The sequence below is a fragment of the Mauremys reevesii genome, linkage group 10 (assembly GCF_016161935.1).
Source record: "Mauremys reevesii isolate NIE-2019 linkage group 10, ASM1616193v1, whole genome shotgun sequence".
Lineage (NCBI taxonomy): Eukaryota > Metazoa > Chordata > Testudines > Geoemydidae > Mauremys > Mauremys reevesii.
Genome location: NC_052632.1, coordinates 18,260,376 through 18,286,169, shown reverse-complemented (window position 1 = coordinate 18,286,169; position 25,794 = coordinate 18,260,376). Strand labels below are relative to the sequence as shown.

Below are 25,794 nucleotides of genomic sequence, written 5' to 3'. Positions count from 1 at the left end.
TGGCAGGAGCCGGTGGTGAAAACCCCAGAGCGGTGGTGGGCTGAGCGGCTCAGCCCGTCGCCGCTCTGGGGTTTCGGCTGCCGGCTCCTGCCAGCTGGGGTCACAGCCTGCTGCCAGTCTGGGGTTCCTTCCCCCAGGCCAGCAGCGGACGCTGAGTGGGATCGGCAGCGGGACCCAGGCTGGCAAGGGGCCAGCAGCGGGAACCCCAGAGTGGCAACGGGCTGAGTGGCTCACGTGTGCCGTAGGTTGCCGACCCCTGTTTTAAATAAGTGTCTAACCTAATTTCCATGATTTTGCTCATCTTTGCGTTGCACTTAATAAAGCCATCTGTACTACTACATGTTGCATTATATAAATGTGCATTTAGAGATATTTAGTGCTACTGTATTTTCAAAGTACATTAAAAATTGCCTTTAAACAGAAAGTGATCTTTAAACATTACTAAGTCCCTTGTTTTCATTGCTTAAAATTACCAAAAGAAGTTGGCTTTGTACTCCACTAATGGCCTGTACATTTTGCTGTCTGATGCTAACTTTTTTTTTAATTGCTGGTGTAGGATCTGACCCTTCAGTCCTTACGCAAGGTAAAAAAAAACTTCACGAGTTATACATTTCTAAAATCCTGAGTTTGTAATAGAAGGGCTGACAGACATTTTATATGTAGGCTAATAATTATAATACATGATACCATCATGGATCTGTGGACTGCTTTTATCAAAAGTATGTCCATCTGGTTAAGAAAATACCAACTGGATTTATTAAAAATATTATGACTCTATTCCAGATATCATCCAGCTTAAATTGGCTAACTATATTATGGAAAACTGAGCCATGACTCAGCCAGATAATCAGTTATTCTTCATATATACAGTATTTTCAGGAATGTCTCTCTCCCACCCCCTCTGCTGAAAGCTACAATATGTGAAGCATTGAACTATGGAACAGTAACAGAGAGCATTGCAGCACAGGATAAATGAAATGCCTTACATCATAGTTTATTTAGAGGGGATAAACTGACTAGCATGCTACAATGAGTAGTATCTTGTTTTTGGCTGGATCCACTGTTTGCCATGAACTTGTGAACTAACTACAGTGTCTTTCTTCTTAAAAAGTCAAATTCTGAAGTTTTCCGGGCTCATGCTCTGAGAGAAAAGAGCTGTTACGCTTTCAAGACTTGTTAGGCTGAAAAGAATTTGAGGGCATTCCTGCTCTCATTGCAGTTTTGCCATATATTTAAATAGGAACAGCATTTGGCCCTTATCACTTCATGCCATATGTAGCAGGCCACGCTCCAGGATTTCGCTCATAGGCCCAGCCCTGTAAGGTCGTCCATTCGTGGTATTCAAATCAGCAGGGCTCTGAGCAAGCACAGGAGTTCATGCTAGTGGATCGCTTGTAGGATTGGGGCCATAGTGAACTCAAAGAACAGACTGAGTGGTGGAGTGGGGAAGGGTGGTTCTTTCACATTTCCCCCTCCTTGTTAATACCTCTCCTCAGATCACTTGAACGTTTTAGTGAAGACCTTACAGTCCGCCGAATGGGCGGGACAGCAACTCCATCGAAAAAATGGAGTAATAGTTGCTCTGTGGATTGGTCAGCATAGGAGCTGACGTCATTCTGCATGGTTGTCTTTTCAGCATAAATATGTGGAATTTCACCTCCTATCAGTTACTCCCTGCCATGGGGAGGAGAGTGATAGTTTCAGATAATACATTTTCATCTAGAAAATCTGAAGTGATGCAACTTAATGGGGGGGGGGGTGAAGAGAGCAAGAGCATCATAATATGGCATTATAACAGTTCTTAACTTGACCCTTACTTTTTAACAAACTAATAATTTGCCTCTTAGCTATGGATACAATACTTCTATTATCAGAGTTTTGGGAAAGAATTGAGAGTGAAGAAACTCAGAAAGAACTTTTAATTAAAAAAAAAAGTGGGGGTAATGAAAGACGCGAGTTAGATGGTAAAGGAGACTGAAGTCCTCCTCTTATATACAGAATTGGCATAACACTGGTAGCAATGCAAGCTTCCTTTCTACTGCCCATCAATGTTCCTCAGCTCTGTTTTGGAGAGGCTAATCTCTAAGGGCCATAAAATAGTTCCACCTCCTTTCTCGTTCCATACCTGACCTCTCTGAGGAGATGGAGAGCAAGGGTGCCAGTTGTAATGGCACAGGATAGGACTGTTGTGTCTCTTTAAAACTTTGGCAGGCTGCGGGGGGAGGGGGTGATGTTGACAATGGTTGCTTCAGTATAATGGGAATGATGTCTGAGTACTCAGTCGAAAGACAAACACATTATCTGAAGACTAAAAATCCCTTTATTCTGACTGCCATAAAAATTCCGAATATTAAAATATAATTAATGAAAGATTTTAAACTTTATAAAAATCACGTGCATTATTGTGAGAGTGTTTTTCTGAGCTGGATCCAGGGGTGGAATTATCACATCTGTATTTTTCAGTCTTTCTATTTAAAAATGGGTTGCTTTTTTCTGATAGTTGCCATACTTGTATAGTTAAGTAATTGACAGGATTGTGTCAGCGTTTCAGACTAAATTATTTTGATTTAGTGTAGTGGGGATGGGATATTTTCACACAGATTAGTCCCAAACACTTAAAAAAAAATAGCTTCAAAGGCCAGTCTTTTTTTACTGTTGACCTTTACCTTCTTAATCTCTAGGGAGAGGGAGGTTGGAAAAGCAGAGCTGACTTTTGCAGCTATGATAAACAGGCATTTATCAAGAGTAGTCTGCTCAGACGGTGGGTTGTGGAAGCGCACAGCATCAGATTTCAGGTGACTAGAGCCCTTGCTGAGGGCTCTGTCCACCAGAAAATATTTGAGGTTTTTTAGGCTGTTGAAGCCCTAGAAGATTGCAGATCTTAGTGCCATAGGAGGCTAAATTATGTAGGGAAAACTGTCTAGTTGTAGAAGCCCAGAAGCCCTAATCTGTCAGACTGTCAACTCACTCACATTCGGATGGTGACCCCCCTCAAATTCATTCGGTCAACAATACGCTCTCCAAAATTCCCTTATCACTTGCATTTGGAAAGTTGCTTGGGTTTACCAGATAAAGTGGGTGGGTAGAAATGGAGGGGGAAAAAAGCCTGGACAGACACAGGAAAGGAGGAGAGAGTGGGGAAATGTGGATATAAACAGGGCAGAAAATCAAAAAAGGCAAAATGCCGTGAAGGAAAGACAGAAAGTGTTCTAAAAAGAAGAAAAGTGAAAACATTAGTGTCAAAGTGGGTAAATCAGGGCACTGGGAAAGAATGATTTTTTTTTTAAAATCAGGATACTGCAGGAAAAGTGAGGACTGGTAAGAGGAAAGGGAAGATAGGGGAAAATCTGTGTGTGTGTGTGTGTGTGAGAGAGAGAGAGAGAGAATATTCTATACACACTAATATTTTATAGACTGTGACCTCTAAAACATACACAACTAGATGAGGATTTGTCTGTTTCTAGAAATAAATCTGAATGTGCCTGGCTTTTGGTTAGGGAGGAGATCTCAGAACCTGTTTCCTTTGAATGCTACAGATCACACTCATTCTCTTTGGAGATTTGCCATGGTCAGCCCCTTTCCTCCATGTTGGCAGCTATGGAGACTCATTTTAAAATGGATTGAGACCTTAGGAAACATGCCTATAAACATGGGTGATATTTATTTTAATTCTTCTAAATTTGCTTGAGTGGAATAATAGTAAAATAGACTCCTTGATTCAATTGTTCTGTTTCACCAAGGCTGAAAGTTATTCTAAGTTGAAGAACTGAATTATTTAATGAGAGCAGTTGGAAAAAAGTTCAAGAAATATTCCTGTGTAGGAATAAGGAATCTGTTTAAGAGGTGGATGGAATGAAACAGATTCAGTAATGTCAAATCAAGTACAGAATAAAAGTGCAATTGCATTGCAAGGTTCTAATCACATCATAAACTGCCCAAATGAAGTATCAGTGATTAATGTGAATAGTCTTGAGAAGAATTACAACCAAGTGATATATCAGCCTTCAAACATCTCATAAAAATGTATGGTCTGAGCAAAAATTCTACACTCCTGCCCTTTACCGTGGTGATTGATAATGGCGAAAAAAACCTAATGATGATTTACCTTCATGTCAAAAAAGTAACTAGCCCAAGGCAAGTGGAAAAGTAGGATTTTGCAAGGCTGCAGTATGTGCACAATTTTGGGTGAGGTTTTTTAGGAAGGTTTTTATTGTAGTTACAAGTGGCGGAGGCAGCATTTAATTTCTTTTGTTTTTGTTTTTCCTAAATCAGAATCCAGGAGCTCATGATTTCCATGGTAGCACTATGCTCTAGGAGGAGATACAAAAAAGTAATGTGTTGCCAGGAATGTTAAAGCAAGTGTCTTGGGCTGAATATTTTGACTAAATAAAGATTAGATTGTAAGTTTCTCAGGGGAAAGATTGTCTGTTCCATGTTTGTGCAGTGCTTAGCACAATAGTGTCTGGGCTATGGTTGGAGACGGTAGGCATTGCTACAGTACAAATGACTAATTAATAAAGTGGTGATGGAGTGGGTTGGTTGCCCTGTGAGATCTCAACTCCTCTTTTGTAGACCTCGGTGTTGGAATTTCCTTGACATAAGCTTCTAAATGAAATACCTTTGTTTTCCTTGAGAGATTCCACTTCACTGCTTATAATATCTAAGGCCTTGATCCTACAAAAGCTAAGCACGAGAGAGGGTGTTTACAGGCTCTGTGCCTGTAAGTAAATATTGACATGGTTGTCACTAACTTAAATAAAAATCTGTGGCTGGCTGACATCAGGTTTAAAACTTTTTCTATACTGTATATCTGCATGTTTTTGACTATTTTGTTTTCTGGCACCTGTAAGGTTATACCTACCTTTTATTACAGTATTTTTGAACAACTATAATTAAAATATGTTAACCCAAGCACATGTTGGTTGGTAAAAATGAAAAATAAAGACCTATTTTGCTCAGCTGTGCAAAATACCCCCCAAACGAGACTTGTACAAGGAAGAACAATTTTGTAGTCCTGTTAGTACAGATTAATGCTCTGACCTTGCAAACACTTAATAGGTGCTTAATTTGTGTAGCACGTGTGTAGTCCTTTGTAGTTAATTGTGTGCTTAAAGTTAAGCATCTACTAAGTGTTTGCATGGTCGGTGCTAACTTATTTAACTGCAAAGTTCTCTGATTTTATATTCCCTGCACTTTACTAAATCTCTCATTATATGTTATACAAAATGAAAGAGACTTAGGAGTTCTGTGGTAATGCAGCATTGATGGTCAGGTGAAAGTATCTTGACATAAACCCCATATTCTATGTGGGAATATAGGAGTTGCCATACTGGGTCAGACCCAAGGTCCATCTAGTCCAGTACCCTGACAGTGGCCAACACCAGAAGCTGCAGAGGGAGATTGTAAGAACCGTGCAATAGGAAGACATGGAATAATCTGCCTCCCACATTAGGTTTTATTCTGATATTTAATAGTTAGAGATTGCATTATGCCCTGAAGCATGAGGTTTAATATGCCTTCCATAAAATCCATCATTAATTATACCCCTGGATATTCCTGATAGTCATTTGAATCCCTTCTTGGAGCAGGTTGTTTTTGGCTTCAGCAGCTTCATGTGGCAATGAGTTCTACAGTCTAATCACACAGTGTCTTACAAGTATTTCCTTTTATTAGTTTTTAATTTAATTGCCCTTGCTCTTTTGTTATGAGGCAGAGAACAGAAATTCTCAGTCTTCTTTCTCTAGACCACACATGATTTTATATGCTTTTAACATGTCCCCTCATATTAATCACGTTTCTAAGGTGAACAGTGCCAAACTTTTCAATATCTCTTCATATGAGAGTTTTTTTCAGGCCCTTGATCATTCTCATTGCCCTTCTTTGAAGCTCCCCGCCCCCCCCAAGTGTGCAAAAAAATTTGAGATGAGGTGACAAGTATTGCATTCGCTATTCTAGGTGATGACCAAACCACTGACTTAAATAAATGCACAATAGTCTGCATATTACTTGTCATTCTATTTTTCTGCAATGTAACACTTTTTTACTTTTTTTGGAGGCAGCTGCACATCGAGCAGAGGTCTTCACTGAATTATCTGCAGGGATCCCTTTTTTGAATCAATACAGTTATTTTAGATCCTTGTAAGGCATATGAATAATTGATTTTTTTCCCCCAATGTGCTTTTGTGATGATTTGGGGAATCTCTTGTTTGTTTTTACACTTTTAGCTATTTGAGATCCATTTTAGCCCATGTAATTTCCCTCTTATTTATTTCCTGATCTATAACCCGCTGAAGTAAATGGGGGTATTTCTATTCACTTTGGTGGTTTATGGATCAGGCCCTATATCCCTAGGTTAATTGATACTACTTCTTAGGTTACTGGATATTGCTCCAGTGGAGTCAAACCAGGGAGGAATTCTTTGGCCCACATATCTGAGAATATTTCAGAATAAGTTCTACTGCTACATGGATTTTTCTTTTTTACGAACAAAATCTTCTTCCTCCCTTCCCAAACTAGGATACTGGTGTAAAAACATAATGAGACTAATGCCCGGGTTGTGTGTGGGTAAACTTAACTGTATTTCTTAAGGATAGGCTTTTACACTAGGTGCAGAGTTTGCCTCAAACTTTGGAAAAGGAAAAAGGGCAAGTCTAGGGTGTCTGTCTAACAATTAAGAGACATTTGGACATTTTAAAAGACAAAAGGCCTCCAAGTTGTTTGTTTTGGAATTATTGCAGGATTAGGTTAATGTGGGGAAAGCACTGCCAGAATGTAAAAAGCGACAAAGAGTCCTGTGGCACCAGACGTACTGTGGAATGCCAGGGAGTAGAGACTGAAAGCATGGCGGGGCCAACAACCTGTGACGCTTTGGAAGCAATGCTGCTGTGGTGTTCTGAGCTTCATACACACTGTTATGTTTCTTAGGGCTCCTTTTAACTGCATTAATACAAGCTATTGGCGATGTCTGAATGCTATTGCAACCTTTTCCCCCTTCCAGTGCAGCCTGTGATCATTGAAATAATTTAATTTCCAAGTTGGTATGTGTTATGCTATGCACTTCTGAATGTGGAATGCATTTTGACAGAAATAGGCACTTAATTCATGCTGAATGTGAACTCTAAAATCCATTATAATATGGACATCATAGTCCCTCGCTGAGAATTAAACCAGATAATTAGAGAGTGTATTGTGCCTAATCAAAATAGCCATTTGTGTTCTATCCCAAGAAAATTAGAGACTGTCACAAGTACAGCACTTCTCACTCGATGAGGAGTTGTAAAATATCACTTCCTGAAATGCTCCAGGAGTCTTCCTCTGATCTGTAATCACCATTTTAGGTTAAGGGAGATTAAGTGTTTGCTCTGGATAATTAGGCAGCCTAGTACCAGTGCAGAGTTCAAGAGACACATTCATGAGGCAGAAGAATTTATATATGATGACTTCATTTGTTCTGGACTTTCGGAAGAGAATCCTAAGGTCAAATCTATTTTGAGTCTGAGAAATCTCTTCTCTTTAAGTACCGGATCCTGCAGGGTGCTGAATGCCTCCTGCGGTGTGTCAAGTAACCTCAGCTCTAGCACCTCTTAGGGAGCCACTCAGCATCCTGATGGGTCGCTCCTGTGTCTGTTGCAGGAACTTTGTTCCTTCTTTCATTCTGTAGTCTGTGATTCTTGTTTTGTTTTCTCCTGCTGTACTTGTAGGACCATAACACCCTGATTGATGTATTGATAGGAGCAAAAGGGACGTGTTGCTTCCTACAAACTGATTTTCTCTGAGCTCAACTTCACACTTTTTCCTTTCTTGAATGAGAAGAAAACATGTGGAGGGTGCCATTCAGTGTTTGAATCTTTTCTGCTTTTGAGATCTCCTTCAGAGGGATTAAACCCACAATGATGCTAGGACTGACTGCCTGGAGTAGTTCATTTATAAGTGAGAAAATGTCTTTTTGTTCATTTTGTGCCATATCTTTGGAAGACAGGATGATGCACCAGATTACAAAAGGGAGACTATAGGTGCTGTTCCAAACAGCAAGTTCTCACTAATTCTGGGGAAAGAAGGGAGTGGGGATAGGATGGGTATGGGCAAAGAGGAAGAAAACATTACTGTTCAAGCATACAATATGATCCCATTGGGGGAGGCTGGTGGTGTTTATTGTCATTTTTTCCACCCAAACACCGGCACTGGCATATCTTCTACATCCTGCAACAAGATAATGTCAATACTGCTTATTTCGTATTATAATCCTGGCCCTATAAGTGACTGGGAGTTTTGCCATTGACTTCAATGGGAACAAGTTGGCCCTTAAGGGAGAACTTGGAAGAACCATATTTTGATTAACAGTCTAAAACACTTGAGTCGTGTATTTTTAGGCAATCAATCACAAGATCATAAATATGGACTCAAAAATAATATAGAGTCTAGGCTCATAACTTTTTTTTTTAAGTTGTAGCTGGAGATTAGCATGTGGTGGTGGAAGCAGCTTTAAATCAGAAAATTGTTTTAAGTTAGAAAATGTTGCCAGTTCTGTTGGAATTTTATTTATGCTTCTAGATGTTCTGATTGTCAAAAATGAGTATGCTGAACACAGACAAGGTAATAAAAAAAATCTAAGAGCTGGAGATGAATAGAAAATACCAATAAAAATATTTGAAATGCTCTTTAAACAAGCAAAAGCCAAATAAGCTGCATTGCCACATAGTACAGTGTCTTGCTGATCTCTTCAGTCCAACGATATAATGATAAATTACGGACCGTCTGTGCCCAAAGGCCACTTCAAAGACACTCTATTCATGTTTAAAATGCTAGTGTATTTGCAGTCAACTCTGCTCCTCATCACTTTAGTTTTGGCGGAATTGCAAATAATTGCCTGCAAACAGCCCTCATAAGATGTCACAGCAATCAGAATGTAGAGGGAAAACAGTAAGAAAAGAGAGTATTTTGGATGGAACATAAATGTGGGAAAATATATCTGATTACAGAGCACTCTTGGTTGCTGTACATTTTAAACGGCCACTACCACTGTGAGTTCTTTCCTACATTGTAAAAGCAGTTACTTAACTCATTCCCTTAACTCCCTCTCTTCCCAGACAAACTAATGAACGTAAATGTCTTCCCCCAAATTATATGCCAACCAGGAACAGTCTCACTGGTTCTGGCTCAAACTACTGATGGCTTGGCCTTTGTGTTTTGAAAACCTGAAAGCTTTGACATGGTGCACACCATGAATTGATGCCAAGTTTTGACTAAACAATCGTATTAAAAAAACGCAAAGGTAACTGAAGCAAATCTTTTCTTTGAAGAAGCACTATCAGTTAAGTGCTCATTTCCTCTTTTAAGCTTAACATTAAAGGGGCAAAGACAGGTGGTCTGATAAGAGTGAGATAAGGCTTGTTGAGTCAGTTTACCAACTGATTTGGCAAAAAAGCAGTGCCTTGTTTCATGCAATTTTCACAGCTTGTATCGCTTGTATTTGTTGTACAAGATATCGGGTGTATAATTATCTAATGTAATCATGAAATGGTTTTGTATGCACATGGTAAATTGATATATTTACATATTTTCCGTGAATTGTAATGTCACTAAGATAAGATCTCCTTACCTATATAAACTGCTCCTGCACTCTCATTCTAATGCTGTGTCTCAATCTAAATGGATCTTTCTTTTAATGAAAGTGAACCTAAAAAAGCTGTAGCTGATTTTCCCGATGTGGCAGTCGTCTATATGTTGATATTATCATAAATTATTTGTACTGCAGTAAAGCCTAGGAGTCCCAGTCATAGACCAGAACCCCAATGTGACAGAAGCTATACAAACACATTACAAAAAGACTGTTGCTATGTAATGATATACGTATAATTTTTCGGTATTTTTGCTAACTTACAAATTTCTTACATTTTCTTAAGATAATAACCTGGCCCTGCCCAAGCATTTGGCTTGAAGCTCCTGCACGTATCATTAAAAACTAATTAAATTGTCTGAAGACTAGGTGGCACACACCTGTCTGCTGATGAGGTACAACAGTTACCTGTGTTCTCAATCCTGTGCTCCCATTTTCTGGGAGAATTTGTATTTTGAACTGGCCTTTGAAATCTGCTGCCAAACATTTCACATGTATCCCAGGGAGGACACACCTTCTCTGCATGTGGAGCTATAGTTTTGTGTGGACATTCCACGGACATCAGTGGAATGCTAATAGAGCAGAGGTGGGCAAACTATGGCCTGCGGGACAGTCCTGCCCGGCCCTTAAGCTCCTGGCTGGGAAAGCTAGCCCCTGGCCCCTCCCCTACTACTCCCCCTCAGCCACGCCCCTGCTGCCTCCCCCTGTGCCCCATCACCTCTGACCCCTGCAGTCTTTGTATCTGCCTCCCCAGCCAGGGCTTAATTTGTCTCCGGGCTTGCCGGGGCAGAGTAAGTCTGTTGTGAAAAGTTATATTTGTATGTTTGTTAATATCACTTTTCACGGCACACTTATTAGCTAGCAAGTCTTTAAAAAAAGCAACCAAAAAAAGCAAAAGAAACAATAAGAAAAAGGACAGGAACGTTCAAAGCATCCTATTTGTGTTTCTGTTCTGTTTATGTCCAATAAAGAATAGAGACAACTGTACAATATTTTTATTTATTGAGTCTGCAAAAAAATCCCTAGATAGATAGATAGTTTACAATGATTTGGACATGTGTCTGTGCATATTTGTTTTTCCTAAATTTAATTAAATATTTTAGGAAAAATTGTCAGAGCGGCCACCAGCAAGAGTTGGTGGCCGCGTTCTGAGGCCACCAAAAAATTTGTTGTGAGAACCTCTGGTTCTAGGTCTCTCTCCTCCTGTGACAGTTCCTCCCCTGCACTCCCAAGCCACCTCATATATGGGTTCTCACATTTAAGATTCTAATGGAATGTAGCTGACCTGGTAGGTCGTGAATGCAGAGTTGATTTTTCAGGTAGTTAGGGCAAATTTCATGGAAGGCGTTGGGTATCAGGACAGAGATCATGTACTGGACTCTATTAAATAGACAGGTTGCGTGGCAGTAGAGCACTGAGGTGATGTGTTCATGGAGACTGTGTTGCTAAGCAGGCTGGGCTGTTGCCTTTTGTGGTGTCTGGAGCCGTTTGGGGTATGTAGATTCATTCCTAGCTCTGTCTATGCATTGCAATAACCAACCCTGGAAGTCATGAATGTGTGGATCAGCAGTTCTGGTTCTGATAGGTTGGGGGCTCAGTCCTCTGGCTAGCTGCGATGAAGTGGGTGTGTTCTGGTGCCTGTGAGTATCTGGCAGTCTACCATTGAGGAATCCAAGGCTGCAGGCTCACTTAATCATAAGACAGAAGCCCATGGTAGTGAGGGGTGTTATAGAAGAGGCACGTTCTCTGAAATGTTTACAATTTTCAACCAGAATCGCCATCGCCTTACCTGCGTTCAGCTTTAGCTGGGAGATGGTGCTGATTACATTTGATGTCAAGGAAATGTAGAGCTGGGTGTCACTTATGTCCTCTTGGCTTGTTGGCCTGTTTTGACTCCACAGTTTCCCAATAGACTGAGTCAGGACTTCAGGTTTTGGCTAACAGTTAAAGATTTTCAGGAAGAATAGAGATCTACAGAATATTTGAGTGTGCGATTCTCTTCTTCGTCAGTAGCTCTGTGTTCCATAAAAGTGTCCTGACAGCGATGCTATCAGATTAGCAATATGTTCATCCCTGTATGTTTTAAATATGTACGTTTCTTGTTCATAACTACTGTAGGTCGTCTTTAGGGATATATGCTATTTTGTACATTCTGGTATGGGTGAAAGCTGAGGTTTTGATTCCTGTAGCTTATCGTATATTTTGTCCTAAAATGAAATTTATTGAGGAGCACTGCCCTAGTCTTTTCCCTATAAAAGGGAGGCAGAGGACTCTGGCTAAAAATATTCTGAAGTGTGCAGGTATCTCAGCATATTCACACACTGGCATCTTTGTCAATGAACCAGATCTTTTGCTCAATGCTGTGAAAAGAGGTTGTGTCCTATGGAATGTTTGCTACATAACTGTAAATCTATGCTGTCTGGTACTGGATACATTTAGGGTGGATGGGAGGGCTTTTGTACACACACCTAAGTTTTCTTTGTGAAATAGGAGGAGACTTCACACCTTCTGAACTTTATAAACTGCTAGTTATTTTTAAGTTATAGCAAGTTTATTTGATTTAAAAAAAAATCTTAATATCAGTAGATGACCCAAAACAAATACTTCAGTTTTAAAGACTCTGTACCTCCTGCATAGGAAACAAGTTATTCCTTTCCATAAAACTACTATCATCCCTGTATTGTCTTAAAACAAAAACAAAGGGGGAAAAAAAACCCTTACAAGTAGATTGAGTAAAAATATTAGCATAGTTAGTGGTGTTTTGCATTTTAAAGTAGTTTTCACTGAGGCCATTTACAATACGATAAATATGGCAAATGAGGCATACTCACTTTAAAGGGCTATTCTATCATGTTTATCAAATAAGTGTTCTGGTATTTACAATGCTGTATTCAGTAGGATAAAATCAGAAGCTGTTTTGTGTATTTTTCCTTCAAGGTTAAAGCTTTGAATCATGGGATAATGTGTGATAGCTCTAAGGCTTATTGAAACAGTTCAAGAATACCACGAAAGACTGTGATTTGTGCGATATTTACATGGAATTTAACATGGTGTTCTTTTGGCTTAGGAGCAAAACTGAAGATATCAAGGAAACTTAAAAGTTCCCTGTGTTTTAGAACTGTAGCATAAATTATACTCCCCCCAAAAGAGCTATTTTTATAAGATGCTAGCTACTTTCACACCATTTTTCTCTGTACTGACTTTCCCTTAGACTTGCATATCACACAGGTGAAAGGAATTGAGGGAAATGCACTTCAAGTTAAAAACTTTCCATTCTTCAGCTAAAATTAATTCTTTAAGCAAAAAAAAATATGCAAGTGACTTATACTGTGGAAAGTTATAGTATTTAAATTGGAAAATCCTTTTCACATTTAAAATAATTGGCTATTTAAACAGAAATCATTATTTTAATGTTTTTAATGAAAGCTGTAGATGCTTACAGTCATTAATATATATTGATAAAATATAAGCTTCTTGTTTTTTTAGTTCAAATGACCCATGATGAGCTATTAAGGTGAAGTTCTGCAATGAGAATTAAGCTTGTCCCCAAGCTAATTACTATTTCTTGTTTAATTGCTAGGCATATGGTCATAGAAGTCTCTTCATACTTCCATTAGCAAGCAAGTTAGATTTGTACTATTTAGTTTCATAGCAATATTTGACAACTACATTTGTCGCCTATTCATTTGAACTGTGTTCTGCATAATGGTAATTTTCACAGTATTCCAATGTGAATGTGATCTTATGTATCAGATGTGACTGATGGGGAGTATTTAAGGAGAGGGAGTTGTACTAGTAAGGTATAAGAATTTAATAAAAACAAAACTATCTCTCTCTTACATCCAAATTTATATCTGTTAATGTGACCAGTATTCACACAAGACCACTAGGGTATTCTGCAGCAGCATCCAGTTGTTACAGGTCCCATATACAACGCCTTATACACTTAAGCACATTTGCGCCATTGGCGTTATAACCAGCCAAATTTCCCATAAAGCAGTGGGATTTACATTTGTAAGAACATTCCATTTTAAGTTCTAGGACTAGATTTGGCTCCACTACAGCTTCTTATGTTTCTTAATTTTTATCATTGCTTAAATGTTCATTGTCCTTTGCTCTTAAGATTAATACATTTATCTTGCCATTATTTCAGTTTTATTTGTTGCCTCTTTATTGTTTCTGCAGCTGATAAGTTTGCTAGTTCTAGATATTTTAGATACTTCTACATCTCCCATTACCATAGAACCTGAGCCCCTCATAATCTTAAAGGTACCGGTACTTATCCTCACAACACCCCTGTGACGTAGGGGAGTGCTATTATGGGGAATAGAGAGAGTAAGTGACTGGCTAAGACTTACACTGAAAGTCTGGGGTAGTGCAGGACTTGATCCCTGGTTTTCCAACTCCTAGGCTAGTACCCTAATCACTGGGTGGGGCAACAGTCCTCTAATTACTGCTACGTATTAGATCTCACGTGTGTCACTAAATGCATGTTGTGTTATTGGGAAGAAATTTGCTTTATAAAAATGAATATTTAGGATATATTCTGGCTGGATTTCCATAGCACTGGAGTCTACATATCTTGTATTTACCTCTTCACTATGTGGCGTGGGTACCTCAGGCAGACCCCATAATCCTCATCATTCCCATATCACTTTGGTTAACGGATGAAGAGCTAACTGGCAAATCCAGCCTTCTCCGTCACACAGTCAGGAAGTTTAATTTTGGAGCATTTTAATATTCCTTCCTGCCTTCCTCTTTGTTCTGTTAATTTTCTCTGTTAAAAATACACTCATAATAAAGTTGCTGTTCTCATTGGCATCCCTTCTTACCCATTCAAAGACTGTCCCAGGACATCTTTTGAGTGCTGGAGAGTTGTACTGGCTTACGGAGCACTGGAAACTGAAGTCCTTTATCCCTGTAACAGGCACAACATGGCTGGCAGCATCGCAAACTTCCTCTCATTGTCAGGACAATGTGCCTCAACTCTGGCCAGAAGAAGGGACCACACCCAGGTGTGAGAGGGTCCTTTGGCCTCAGAGACTGTTCAGTCCTTGGCCTCTCAGTTGAGATTGCCAACAAGGTTCCAGTGATGTTGGGAGATTTCATAATGCAAGCATGCATCTACTAAGAACTCAACTATGATCATTAACTTAACTAGAAAAGTTACTGTGAACAGTCAGCTTCAGTCACTACCAGTTTGGGCTCTATGAGCCGATGATTGGCTTCATATCCATTGCCATTACCAGTCACCTTTTCTACCTCTTCTGTTTCAAGAGGCTGGGTGAGGTGCAATTTGGAGTAAATGATTTCTGAGATGTAAGATTCAGTACACTAGGCTGCAGAGAGAATTTAGCAATACTCTGAAGGGCAGTTCCTCGGCTGGTATAGATTTTAATAGTTCCTTTGACTTCAGTCAAAGATTATTGCTCCGGTTTTACTGCAGTTAGTTATATGGCATAATTTTATATACACTCTTTCTTAAAGTGTTTCAGTTAGAAAAGATCTTGTTTGAACCACTGATAATCTCTTCTGGAAAGGCATCCAGTAATTGATCCTCACTCTAATTTGATATTGAATTTTATAATGGATGATGTGAAGAAATTTGCATAATATACTGTGTTGTTGACAGGAAATGTTTTAATACAATAATATCAGGTTTATATATAAAATGCATTTGCTAGCACTCTGCACCATGTCATGAAACCAAGGACTTCTGATACGTTGAGTGACTTACACATAGATGGAGGTTTCTCTTTCATCCTTTTTTACACTAAAATATTTCACTTGCCCCCTCAACACTTGTAACGTTGTTTCTCTCAGAGTTTGAATTCTTTCCTTTAAAAAACAATGTGATATTTCACAAATGTGGAAAACAAAGGTAATTTTGGAAATGTGTGTTTCTAACATGTAAAAATTGATGGCTGTTTATTCTTGGATTGAGTAAAAATCAAAGTACTGTTTCTGATCTCCTGGATCCCTTTTAAGAATGCTGTCTGAGCATGTTTTCAGTGGATTTAATATACATTTGCAACTGACAGCATGATAATCTTAGTGATTCAACAGTTTCATTACAACCTTGTTGTTGTCCAAGTTATTTTTCAAATATTTTGAAAGGTTTTTAAAAATCTTAAAATATTCCTCTAGTCTCTGTATATACATGGATGATCAAATGAAGCCTATTATGATTAAAAACCCTAGAAGAATTAATGTTAGCTTATTACAACCTCCCTACTTATGAGCTGCCAGTTGTTCAAAATGCTGCATCATTCTTTTTATCTTACAGTCATTTTACAACCTTGTTGTGGATAATCTTTATTGGCTGTCTTTGCCAGTGGATTGATTGTATGGTTTTACTGTTTGTTTTATATTGTTTTTTCTGGTTGCTTTTTCCCTTCAGTGATTTACTTTAGATTTAAAAGAGGGCAACTTAGCGTCAAGCAACTCTGCTTTATTCACAGTGTTGTTGGTTTTTTTTATGTCAGAGGAGGCTGCAGAAAACCCTAGAAATAGTCTTAGAAATTCTCAGCTGTGGTAAATTGTCACCGCTCCATTGACTTTAATAGGACTGTAACAATTTACACCAGCTGCAGATCTGCTCCTTGCGGAAGACAGAGCAGAATGCTCCTCTTCCACTAACCTTTGCAGCTTGAATTTTTGTTTAGCTCTTTAGAAGGAGATAAGATTTTCTAATGAAATAATAGTCTTGTTAACAGCAGAAAAACAAGTGATGAGAACAAGACATTTTATGAGGTAGACACAACGTGGCAAAAACCACTTACAGATAAACTGTTCTTCTCTGCTGTTCTACAATTGGGATATAGTGCTATAATAAATTCTAAGGCCTAAAGTCCTGTGCTGTTCCTGTACTTAAAAAATATCCACCTCCCCCACTTTCTTGGGACCAAATAAGGGATGTAGTGTAGTCTGTTGTGTTACCAGACTATTCTGATTTCTTCATATGACTGATGAAGCATTTTTTGGAATCTTCTGCTTTGCTTTGGGCCCGTATGATAATTGTGATCACTTCAAACAATGGAGCATCAAATTTGGTATAATTTATCCAGTGAAAGACCCTTGAGTATTGCAGTGTGATACTGAAGAGCTAATTTGAAACTAGGAATATCAGAACATGTACCATCTCTCGTTCACAATGAGATTGTATACTGCAACAACTACCGTCACAGGAAGAAAATGCCAAGTACTAAAGGGCTCTTTAATCCACTGGAGAAAGGCATAACAGGAACCAATAGTTGGAAGCAGAAGCCAGCCAAATTCAAATTAGAAATTAAGCATATGTTTTTAACTGTGAGGGTGATTAACCATGGGAACAACTACCAAGGGAAGTGGTGGATTCTCTAACTATTGATGTCTTCATATCATGATATTTTTCTGAAAGATATGCTTTACCAAACCCAAGTTATGCTTTAGTCAAACACAATTTATTGGGCTCAATACAGGCTAACTGGGTGAAATTTAATGGCCTGTGTTACACAGGAATTAGAGTAGGTGATCAAATGTTCACTTCTGGCCTTAAACTCTGTGACTTCATGAAGGGTACTGCTTCTTTGTGCAGGAGGTGGAACTTTCTCAAGGGCCAGTCCAAAAGAACCACACACCACTCATCGCCTTCCAATGTAAGAGCAAGGTGCTCTTCTCTGATCTGGCCTTTACTGATAAAAATTAGGGCTGTGATTAAGCGTGATTAATTGCACAATTAATAATAGAATGCTATTTATTTAAATTTTTTGGATGTTTTCTACATTTTCAAATATATTGATTTTAGTCACAACATAGAATACAAAGTCTACAGTGCTCACTTTGTATTTATTTTTGATTACAAGTATTTGCACTGTAAAAAAACAAGAGCATTTTTCAATTCATCTAATACAAATATTGTAGGGCAATCACTTTACAAATATAGAATTATGTAAAAAAACTGTATTCAAAATAAAACAATGTATAATTTTAGAGCCTGTAAGTCCACTCAGTCCTACTTCTTGTTCAGCCAATTGCTCAGACAAACAAGTTTGTTTACATTTGCAGGAGATAATGCTGCCAGCTTCTTGTTTACAGTGTCACCTGAAAATGAGAACAGGTGTTCTTACGGCACTGTTGTAGCTGGTGTTGCAAGTTATTTACATGCCCGATGTGCTAAAGATTCATGCTTCAACCACCATTCCAGGGGACATGTGTCCATGCTGATGATGGATTCTGCTGAATAACAATCCAAAGCAGTGTGGACCAACACATGTTGATTTTCATCATCTGAGTCAAATGCCACCAGCAGAAGATTGATTCATGTGCTAGATGAGGGTAGCAACAGTAGGTCATTAACAGTAAGCTCTAAATTTCGCTATTATTCTTTGCAATACAGAGATGGTAAACACCACAACGGTGGTACTTTCATCTTCTAATCATAATAAAAAGCTTGTTTGGTTTTAGTGTCAAAATTGTAAAATCTCACTTCTTCTGAAGAAGCCCTAAATTCCCAGCCTGACCAAGTTAAGCCTGGTTTAAGAGTTAAAATCACTATTTTAAAAAAGAAACGGCTCTTTTTCTATCATGGTCTAGGACATTGCTGAATGAAATCCAGCTAGATCATGCAAAAGACTTCAGTCTTGCACACAAGTCTTCAGGAAATTTGTGCAAGTATTCAGAATTATAAGAAACCACTTATCACATTGTAAGCTAATGTCACATATGTTTTTTATAGATTTCCCTCCAGTTATGTAATTGTATGCAAGTGACTGAAGAGAAGCAACACTATAGTACTAGATTCAGAGATTCAAATGGCCAGCCCAGCAACTAGGCAACAATGTAATGTTTGTTGACTCAGTAAAGCTGAGTACAGGAACCAACTCAAGTTTCTCATCCTGTAGAAACACTTGCATTCAAAAGGAGGAAAGGGTGCCACCTGCTAGAGAGAGGACATTATGAGATGGGAGTATAAAAAGGGTAAAAAATGGCAGCTTGCTGGAATGGAGGCCCTAGTCAGAACACATCTAGATTAGCCTTTCCTGGAATGGACATGGATGGGGACACAGGCCGCTCCAAATGCCAGTAATTGTGCACACACCTCATCACCTCTAAATAAATAAATACCATGTCAAAATCAGTTATTTCAAAATATAGATTATGTTCAATAATCTACTCGATCCAACCAGGCCTTGTCTTCTGAGCTCTGCACTACTGAGGGATACGCCTTCTCCTTTAGAGCTCATAGAAAACCAAAGTAAGCAGAGCAGACAAAAAATTGCCATTATTTGCCAAACTAGGGAGGCTCAAATTTTCAAAAGTGTCTGCCAATTTTGGAAGTCCAACTTGAGTCACCTAGGACATGTTTTTCAGAGGTGCTGAGCACCCACTTTGACTTCTTTTGGAAGCAGGGGCGCTTAGCCCTTCTGAAAGTCAGGCCCCAGACCTTCCAAAAATAAAGGCACCCCAAACAGTGGACCCCTTTGAAAATTGGTATCCATGCTTTTCCCTGTATCAGCCATCAGGCCATTGATGCACGTTAAACTAAAATTAATTGGATACAAGTGGCCCATTACAGACAGTTGGCAAGAAAGGAATAAATGGACACAAATCTGACATCAGGAATCATAAGATTAAAAAACCAGTAGGAGAACACTTCAGTCTCTCTGGTCACTCAATAACAGATCTCAAAATGGCAATTCTTCAACAAAAAAACTTCAAAAACAGACTCCAATGTGAAGCTGCAGAACTGGAATTAATTTGCAAGCTAGATACCATCAGATTAGGCCTTAATAAAGACTGGGAGTGGTTGGGTCATTAAAAAATTTAAACTGAATTTCCCCAATACTAATTTCTCCCTACTGTTACTCACAGCTTCTTGTCAACTGTCAGAAATGGGCCACTTTCTTACCACTTCAAAAGTTATTTTTCCTCCCTTGGTATCCTGCTATTAATTGATTTATCTTGTTAGACTGACCTCGCACTTGGTAAAGCACCACCATCCTTTCATGTTATTTATACCTGCTCCTGTATTTTTTACTTCATACATCTGACGAAGTGGGTTCTAGCCCACGAAAGCTTATGCCCAAATACATTTGTTAGTCTCTAAAGTGCCACAAGCCTTGGTTTTTTTTTTTTTTTTTTGTTTTGTTTTTTAAAACCTTTCTCAGTGTTTCTCTATGGTGCAGGACTGCAACTTCAAAGTCATGCTAATGCACACACTATCAGTGTAACAGACACTGGTATGCTGGCACCTGTTGCCAGCCTCAGACCTGTTTTGATTCAGGAGATTAGCAGGGTAATAATATGGGGTTCCTAACACATCTTTGCAAAGGATAGCTACTTGTAATATAACCTTGAAGTGTGAATCAATTTTTGGCTAAATAGTGTTTCAAAACTTCTTTCCAGGTTCCAACAATCCCTCAAACTAGATAATTAATTTTTGTCTAGATTGAATTTATACTCGTTTATTGGTTCATGATATTTTTATTCCTCACAGATTTCAAAACAAAAAGGTTGTTGCTTAGTTATCTCTTCGGCGTGGTGGTCTCTCATCATTTTGCCATTCTGTAATCGATTATTGCATTTGTTATTTTTATTCACTAGTCTTTTATACAGACACTCAGGGCCACCCAGAGGATTCAGGGGGCCCCTGCCACGGAAGATGCTCCAGGGTCCCGGGCCCCACAAGAGTTTTCCGGGCCCCCCGGAGCGAGTGAAGGACCCCGCTCCAGAGGCCCCGAAAAACTCTTGTGGGGGCCCCTGCGAGGCCCAGGACCTGGGACAAAATGCCCCACTTGCCTCCCTCCCCTCTGGGCGGCCCTGCAGACACTCTTGGAATATTTTACTCTCCAGGAGTGGAGAATATGAGTACTGTTTCTTTAAAAATATAGCAGGAAGGCAGGTCAGAGAGGGGTTGTGGAAAGTTCTAAATAGAAGCTGTACAGTGAAGCAGAGCAATGGGTTGCCGTAGGTTTAGGGATAATGGTATTATTCTGATAAAATCCCTTGCTCGGTGTGAAAGTTGTTTCCTGTGGTTCTTTGTCATTGTCCTGCGATATGGTGTCAGAAGCCAACTCCTTTTGAACCAGTATAAATAGGAGGAAAAGCAAATGCCAAACAGCGATCTTCTGCCAGACATTTAGTTTGGTAAGCCCAAGACTGGCATGAGAGGAAGGAGCACCAGATTTTGCACAGCAGTGATGCGTACTCCAGAGAGCAGCAAAATACAGGTCAGCTTATTAATTCATGTGTTGAGGAATGAGGCTGAAAAGATTTATAAATCATTTGTCTTAAGGGAAGAGAAGTCATCCTCCAGATCCGTGGCTCCCAGCTCTACCCCTTTTGCATTGCACCCACAGTGTAAAGGCAGAAGGAAAGCTGCTTTAACAGGGAATTTCCTTGCATAGGGAAATCCCTAGATGTATAAGGTCAGTATATACTATAGACCATTCTGTGTCATCCACTCCCACCTCTGGCTTCCTGGGGAAGTGACGTGCCGGAGGTGGAGGGGGAGGGGAGAGATGGCCGGAGCATGCTACATTGTGGCAATCTTGGGCCAGTGGAACAATGCTCAGGGTGATACAAGTTAGAGCAGCCCTGGGGTTGCACTGGTCAAACTGGCTCCTCATTGCATCTTGATCAAGGGAGTGGGGGAAGTTGGGGACTGTTCCCTCTTTCAGGCCTGCCAAGCAGATATGAGCCTATCTGAGGCTCTAACCCACAGTCTCTAATTTAACTGGTGCCAGCAATATTTTTGTCACTAGGTGCAGCTACTGGATGATGGCAAGTTCCACTCCACCCTGCAAGTACTATGCCAACAACTTTTAGCCACAACTTTTCCCTTCTAGCATCGTTAGGGAAATCAGTATATATTTCCCAAAAGTGTGTTGCTTGAGAGCACTTATTTTTTAGTAGTAAAATGATCATAGCCGCTCACATTATCCATCTGTTTCCTAGCTGTCTTTTTTCCCCTGCCACTCAGAATGTGGTCTTCTTGAGCCACACCCATTTTGTGTGGAAAAATTCTGCCTCTGTATCTTTTTAAAAAATTCCTAGTCAGAGGGATTGGGGAACTCAGGTAATTAATTGGATTAATGAAAGGTGCTGTCTTTAGATCATTGCTTTAGATCCAGCTCAGTTTAGGAGCATGTTACCGCCTGACTGGTGTAGCATATGTGCAATAAATCAGACCAGTTCCTCTAAGGCAGGTCATCCACCCTCAGCATTAGCTTTGTTGAGTCTCCGCATAGAGGTCCATGGCTGACTATATCTGGGAACTGAGCAACCCTCTCATCCATTGAGGTGGCCCCTATGGAACAGGGTTGTGGCACATTGCCAGAGCAGTGCTGGGGAGCGTGCACTGCCAACACTGAGACTGTACTTGCTGTGTGGATAGATAGAAAATGTCAGTCTCTCTTCTGTCAAATTGGAAATGTAAATGAGTACTTAATTTCCTTTAAATGAACGGAATATATCCATGTCTCAACATTAGATTCTGATGGAACATCATCTGTGCACATCTATGAGGTCTATGTATTATTTGTAGTGTATGTAATCTATATATGGTCTAGTTTTTCCCCCTTGACTCTACTTTGGCACATCAAAAAAAAAAAAAAAAAAACCACTCAAAAACTTGAAAGGCTGCAGGAGCTGATAATTCTCCCTGGGAAGAAAGAAATGTGAATGGATCCCAGGAACAAAAGACCCTCCTCCCCAAAAAGTGGATGAGAGGGAAGAGGTGGGCATGACCACCCCCTCTTCTCCTCATCATCCCTCCAGCGGCAATGTCAACATTTCACCCCTCCCCCTGTTTCAAATTAGATTTCAATGAATCAAAGCTATAGAGAAGAATTGAGTCAGAGCCAAGGCCAGGCTCTGGCTTGAATCCACTAGCTAAAAATGAGCAAAGCTTTTGAGTCTGACTGGAATCTCTCTTAAAAAAACAAACAAACAAAAAACCTTCCCAAAAATTCTTTTTATTTTTTTAACCATCCCTTTCTTTATTTCCAGTTTTTCTAAGTTTCCTTTCTCTCCTTTTCATTCTGATACTTTTTTTCTTTTAGATGTTTTCAATCAGTTGCGGAAAGTGTTCCTTTTTGTGGTGTTTTCCTTGAGACAATCAGGGGCAATGTTCTTGTGGCAGTGCCAGGTCTAATACCACAGGAAGAACTGTGTCCGCTGGAAATACCACGTAAAGTACAGAACCCGCAGTATTTTCTAAAAACAAAAAATGGTTTTGAAAGCAAGGCGAATACTGCAAGGTCAGCTCAAATTAATACTTTGCTTTGTCTTGTCTGTTTGTTTGTTTTTGATGGGTGCTGGGGAATCTCAGTTACATTTTAACCAGGTATTGCTGTTGTACCCTTCTATTTACAAACACTGCTGTATGTTAGTGGAAATGTAGTTTGTGCATCGTCTCATATTCCTTTAGTAATGTATAGTTCAACTAATAACTGATAGGAGTCAGTCGAACTTGAGCTTTTGTTGACACTGAGTTCTCATTTTTGCAACTTACACATTCCAAAGGCATCTTATATCTATGTCTCTGGTCCTTCGTGTGAGGTAGTTGTACTGAAACAAACAGGGCTGCTCACATATGTAAGTGTTTGCAGGATCAGGGCCATTGAATATAATCAAGTATGCCAAGATTAAAATGGCTACAATAATCTTGAATGCTTTTCAGTGGGGTAATGAAGATGTACAGTAAATAAGAGAGTGCTTATTCCAAATCTGTGTATAGTGTGGCTGTTTTTTAACTTTCCTGGCTGCTGTGGTCAGAATTCAGGAAAGACTGACTTTATACTTTTACCAATCCAGAGTATTTTGTTTTTGTTAAGACTATCAAAATGCCGTAAACAAGCCTATTGAAAACTAGAAATGGATTTCACCCCATACAAATCTTCTTTTTAAATCATAAATAGAATAGGTTGGAAGGCAAGTGGTAGAGTAATCAAGCTTTGGAAACAGTCTTATGTTTAAGGACCAGTTTTCTTTTTGCCCAATGATGGTAGCCAGCTAAAGATATCAAGTAAATGATTTCCCAGTGACAATGAGTTAACAATGGCTGTTACACAAAGGATAACAGATGGCCCCTGGAGTGGATACACTCATGGGCCTCGGCTGACGTTGTAAACCATAAGAATGTGGCTCAAGTGGTTTGTGAACAGCATCAGAACTGCTGGCATGAGTTCTCTCCGTGGCCAGTGCTTGGTATTGGTGAGACAGGGTACACAACTGAACTCTCAAACATGTAGCTTTGAATTCTCAACTGTAAAGTTAAGTTGAACCATTTAATTTTCACTGTAAATTTTACTACCTTTGCTGATGCCAACAACATGTTATTACTGGATTCTATTTGATAGAGGTTTGAATTCTACTCTTGTTAAGTGGTCAAATACTGTCATATCCACGGATGTGGCATTATATTACAGCTTGGGAGAAATCTTTAAAGAAACAGTACCTCACTTTAGAATATGTATGACCCTCCCACCCCCTTCCACTGAAAAACACACTCATGAAGGGGACATTTTTACAATTTTCTGCATGCTGTTTTTAAGGCATCATTCTCTCAGGGGAGAGGTTTGTAGCCATGTTGAAAGAATAGAGGCCAGAATAACAATTGCATAGATGTCCCAAGACTCAGGGAAATCTGGATCCATCCCTATAGTTGAGACATCTGTGCAGAGAACTAATAATCCCCCTATTCCTCTCCTTAAATTTGATAGGATGGCTCACTCAGGCTGGGCTGCCACTGGCTCTCTGGAATTTGCTGGTGGATCGCTAGCCCTCCCCAGGCACCTCAGTTATGGATTGGAAGCCATTGCTGCTCTTTCTGTCAATGGCCTCTGATGGGAGCTGCACGCAGAATAGTGCAGATTTCCCAGGGACCAGTGACATGTTAAGTAGCTGTTCCCTGACTCTGACAGTCTAGCCCATCAGTCCCTCCTGAATCCCACAGGAGCCCACCGTGCTATGTTCTCACAAAGGACCCTCTGCAGGCTTGGGGACTATGCTCACTAGCCATATCTGGCCAGTATTTGTGCTCATTTAGTCCTGTGCTCCTCGGCGGAAGGGACGATTAGTCTCTTTAATATTTTATTAAAACCCCATTTAGCTGTCATGTATTTTCTCCACATTTTCATTCCCATAATCACTGATTAGCAAGACGCGTGTACAAGCAGCTTCTTCCTTTCTAATTAGCTTATTCCTAATGCCAGTTGATTCACTGTCATAATCCAGTTTTATGTGACCTCACAGTCTGCTCTCTCTCTTTTGCCCAGCTGCTACATTGTGACCACTCCAGACAAAGCACACTAACAATGCTGTTCAAGTTGACCTTATGTCTGCAATAAGTAACCCCCTCCCCTCGTTCTTCCCAAGGCACAGAAAATAAGACATTCTCCTCTCCACCCTGCCCAGCCTGCAACCTGCCCTGAAGGTCAACAAAACAGGCTCTGCTGGACAAATTAAACAGAATGGCAGAGGTTTTCAAAATCCATATGCCATGGAGCAGAGACAGTCTAAATGTGTGAAAATAGGCCATGCATTTCTGATGCAGCTTTCTTCAGATACCCGGGGTTTATAGATAATTATTGCTGTATATGATTTTCTAAATAAATCCATAAACAGTGAAGCAAAGTTAGCTAAGTGAAATCAGGTTAGCACATGGCAATTTGTGAAAGTTCTAGGCAGCGAAAAAAGACCCAGTGTGCTAAGTCACGGCTTAATCTGACTTCATAGTGGTTATTTACCACTGTTGCACCACAAGTACTTTGTGCCACCAGAGCAAAGCTCCCTTTGTCTCAGTGACTTGAATTGATGGCCTCCAGAACAAATGTGATATAGATTTGGAGAAAACTGGAAAGCTGTAGCATTCAGCCAGAATGGAATTTCATGTTTCACCTAAACAGAGTTCTCAATCTAGATCCATTTTCTATTATTAGTCTCAAATCTTTCAGGATTTCAGTGTAGTCCACAGCATTCAAGATACAAGCTGAAAAAGTTGTTGCTTGTGTTTAATTCTTCCATAACAAATCCAAGCATTCATATCTGTTAAGGAGGGAAAAAAAACCCATTGCTTTGTTAGGTTGCAGAAAATATTTCGTATTGAAAATTTAGTTATAATGACAGTAGTAATTTTTCGTTCACATTATCCTGTGTTCATTCCTGTTAAAGAAAAAGACTAAAGAGTCAATTGA

The 25,794-nt window shown here is 39.6% G+C and overlaps 1 protein-coding gene across 5 annotated transcripts in view; it reads left to right on the top strand.

Annotated features, from left to right (window-relative positions):
- PDE8A (phosphodiesterase 8A) overlaps positions 1 to 25,794 on the top strand; it is a 255,093-nt gene that overhangs the window by 122,186 nt on the left and 107,113 nt on the right. Inside the window, exon 1 of one of the 5 annotated variants that reach the window (XM_039491038.1) lies at positions 20,740 to 20,826. The exons of the other annotated variants lie outside the window; for them this stretch is intronic. Within the exon in view, the coding sequence (XP_039346972.1) occupies positions 20,761 to 20,826 (66 nt within the window). The 5' untranslated portion in view covers positions 20,740 to 20,760. Of the gene's footprint in view, positions 1 to 20,739; positions 20,827 to 25,794 lie in introns of those variants that run through there. 5 annotated transcript variants of the gene reach the window in all.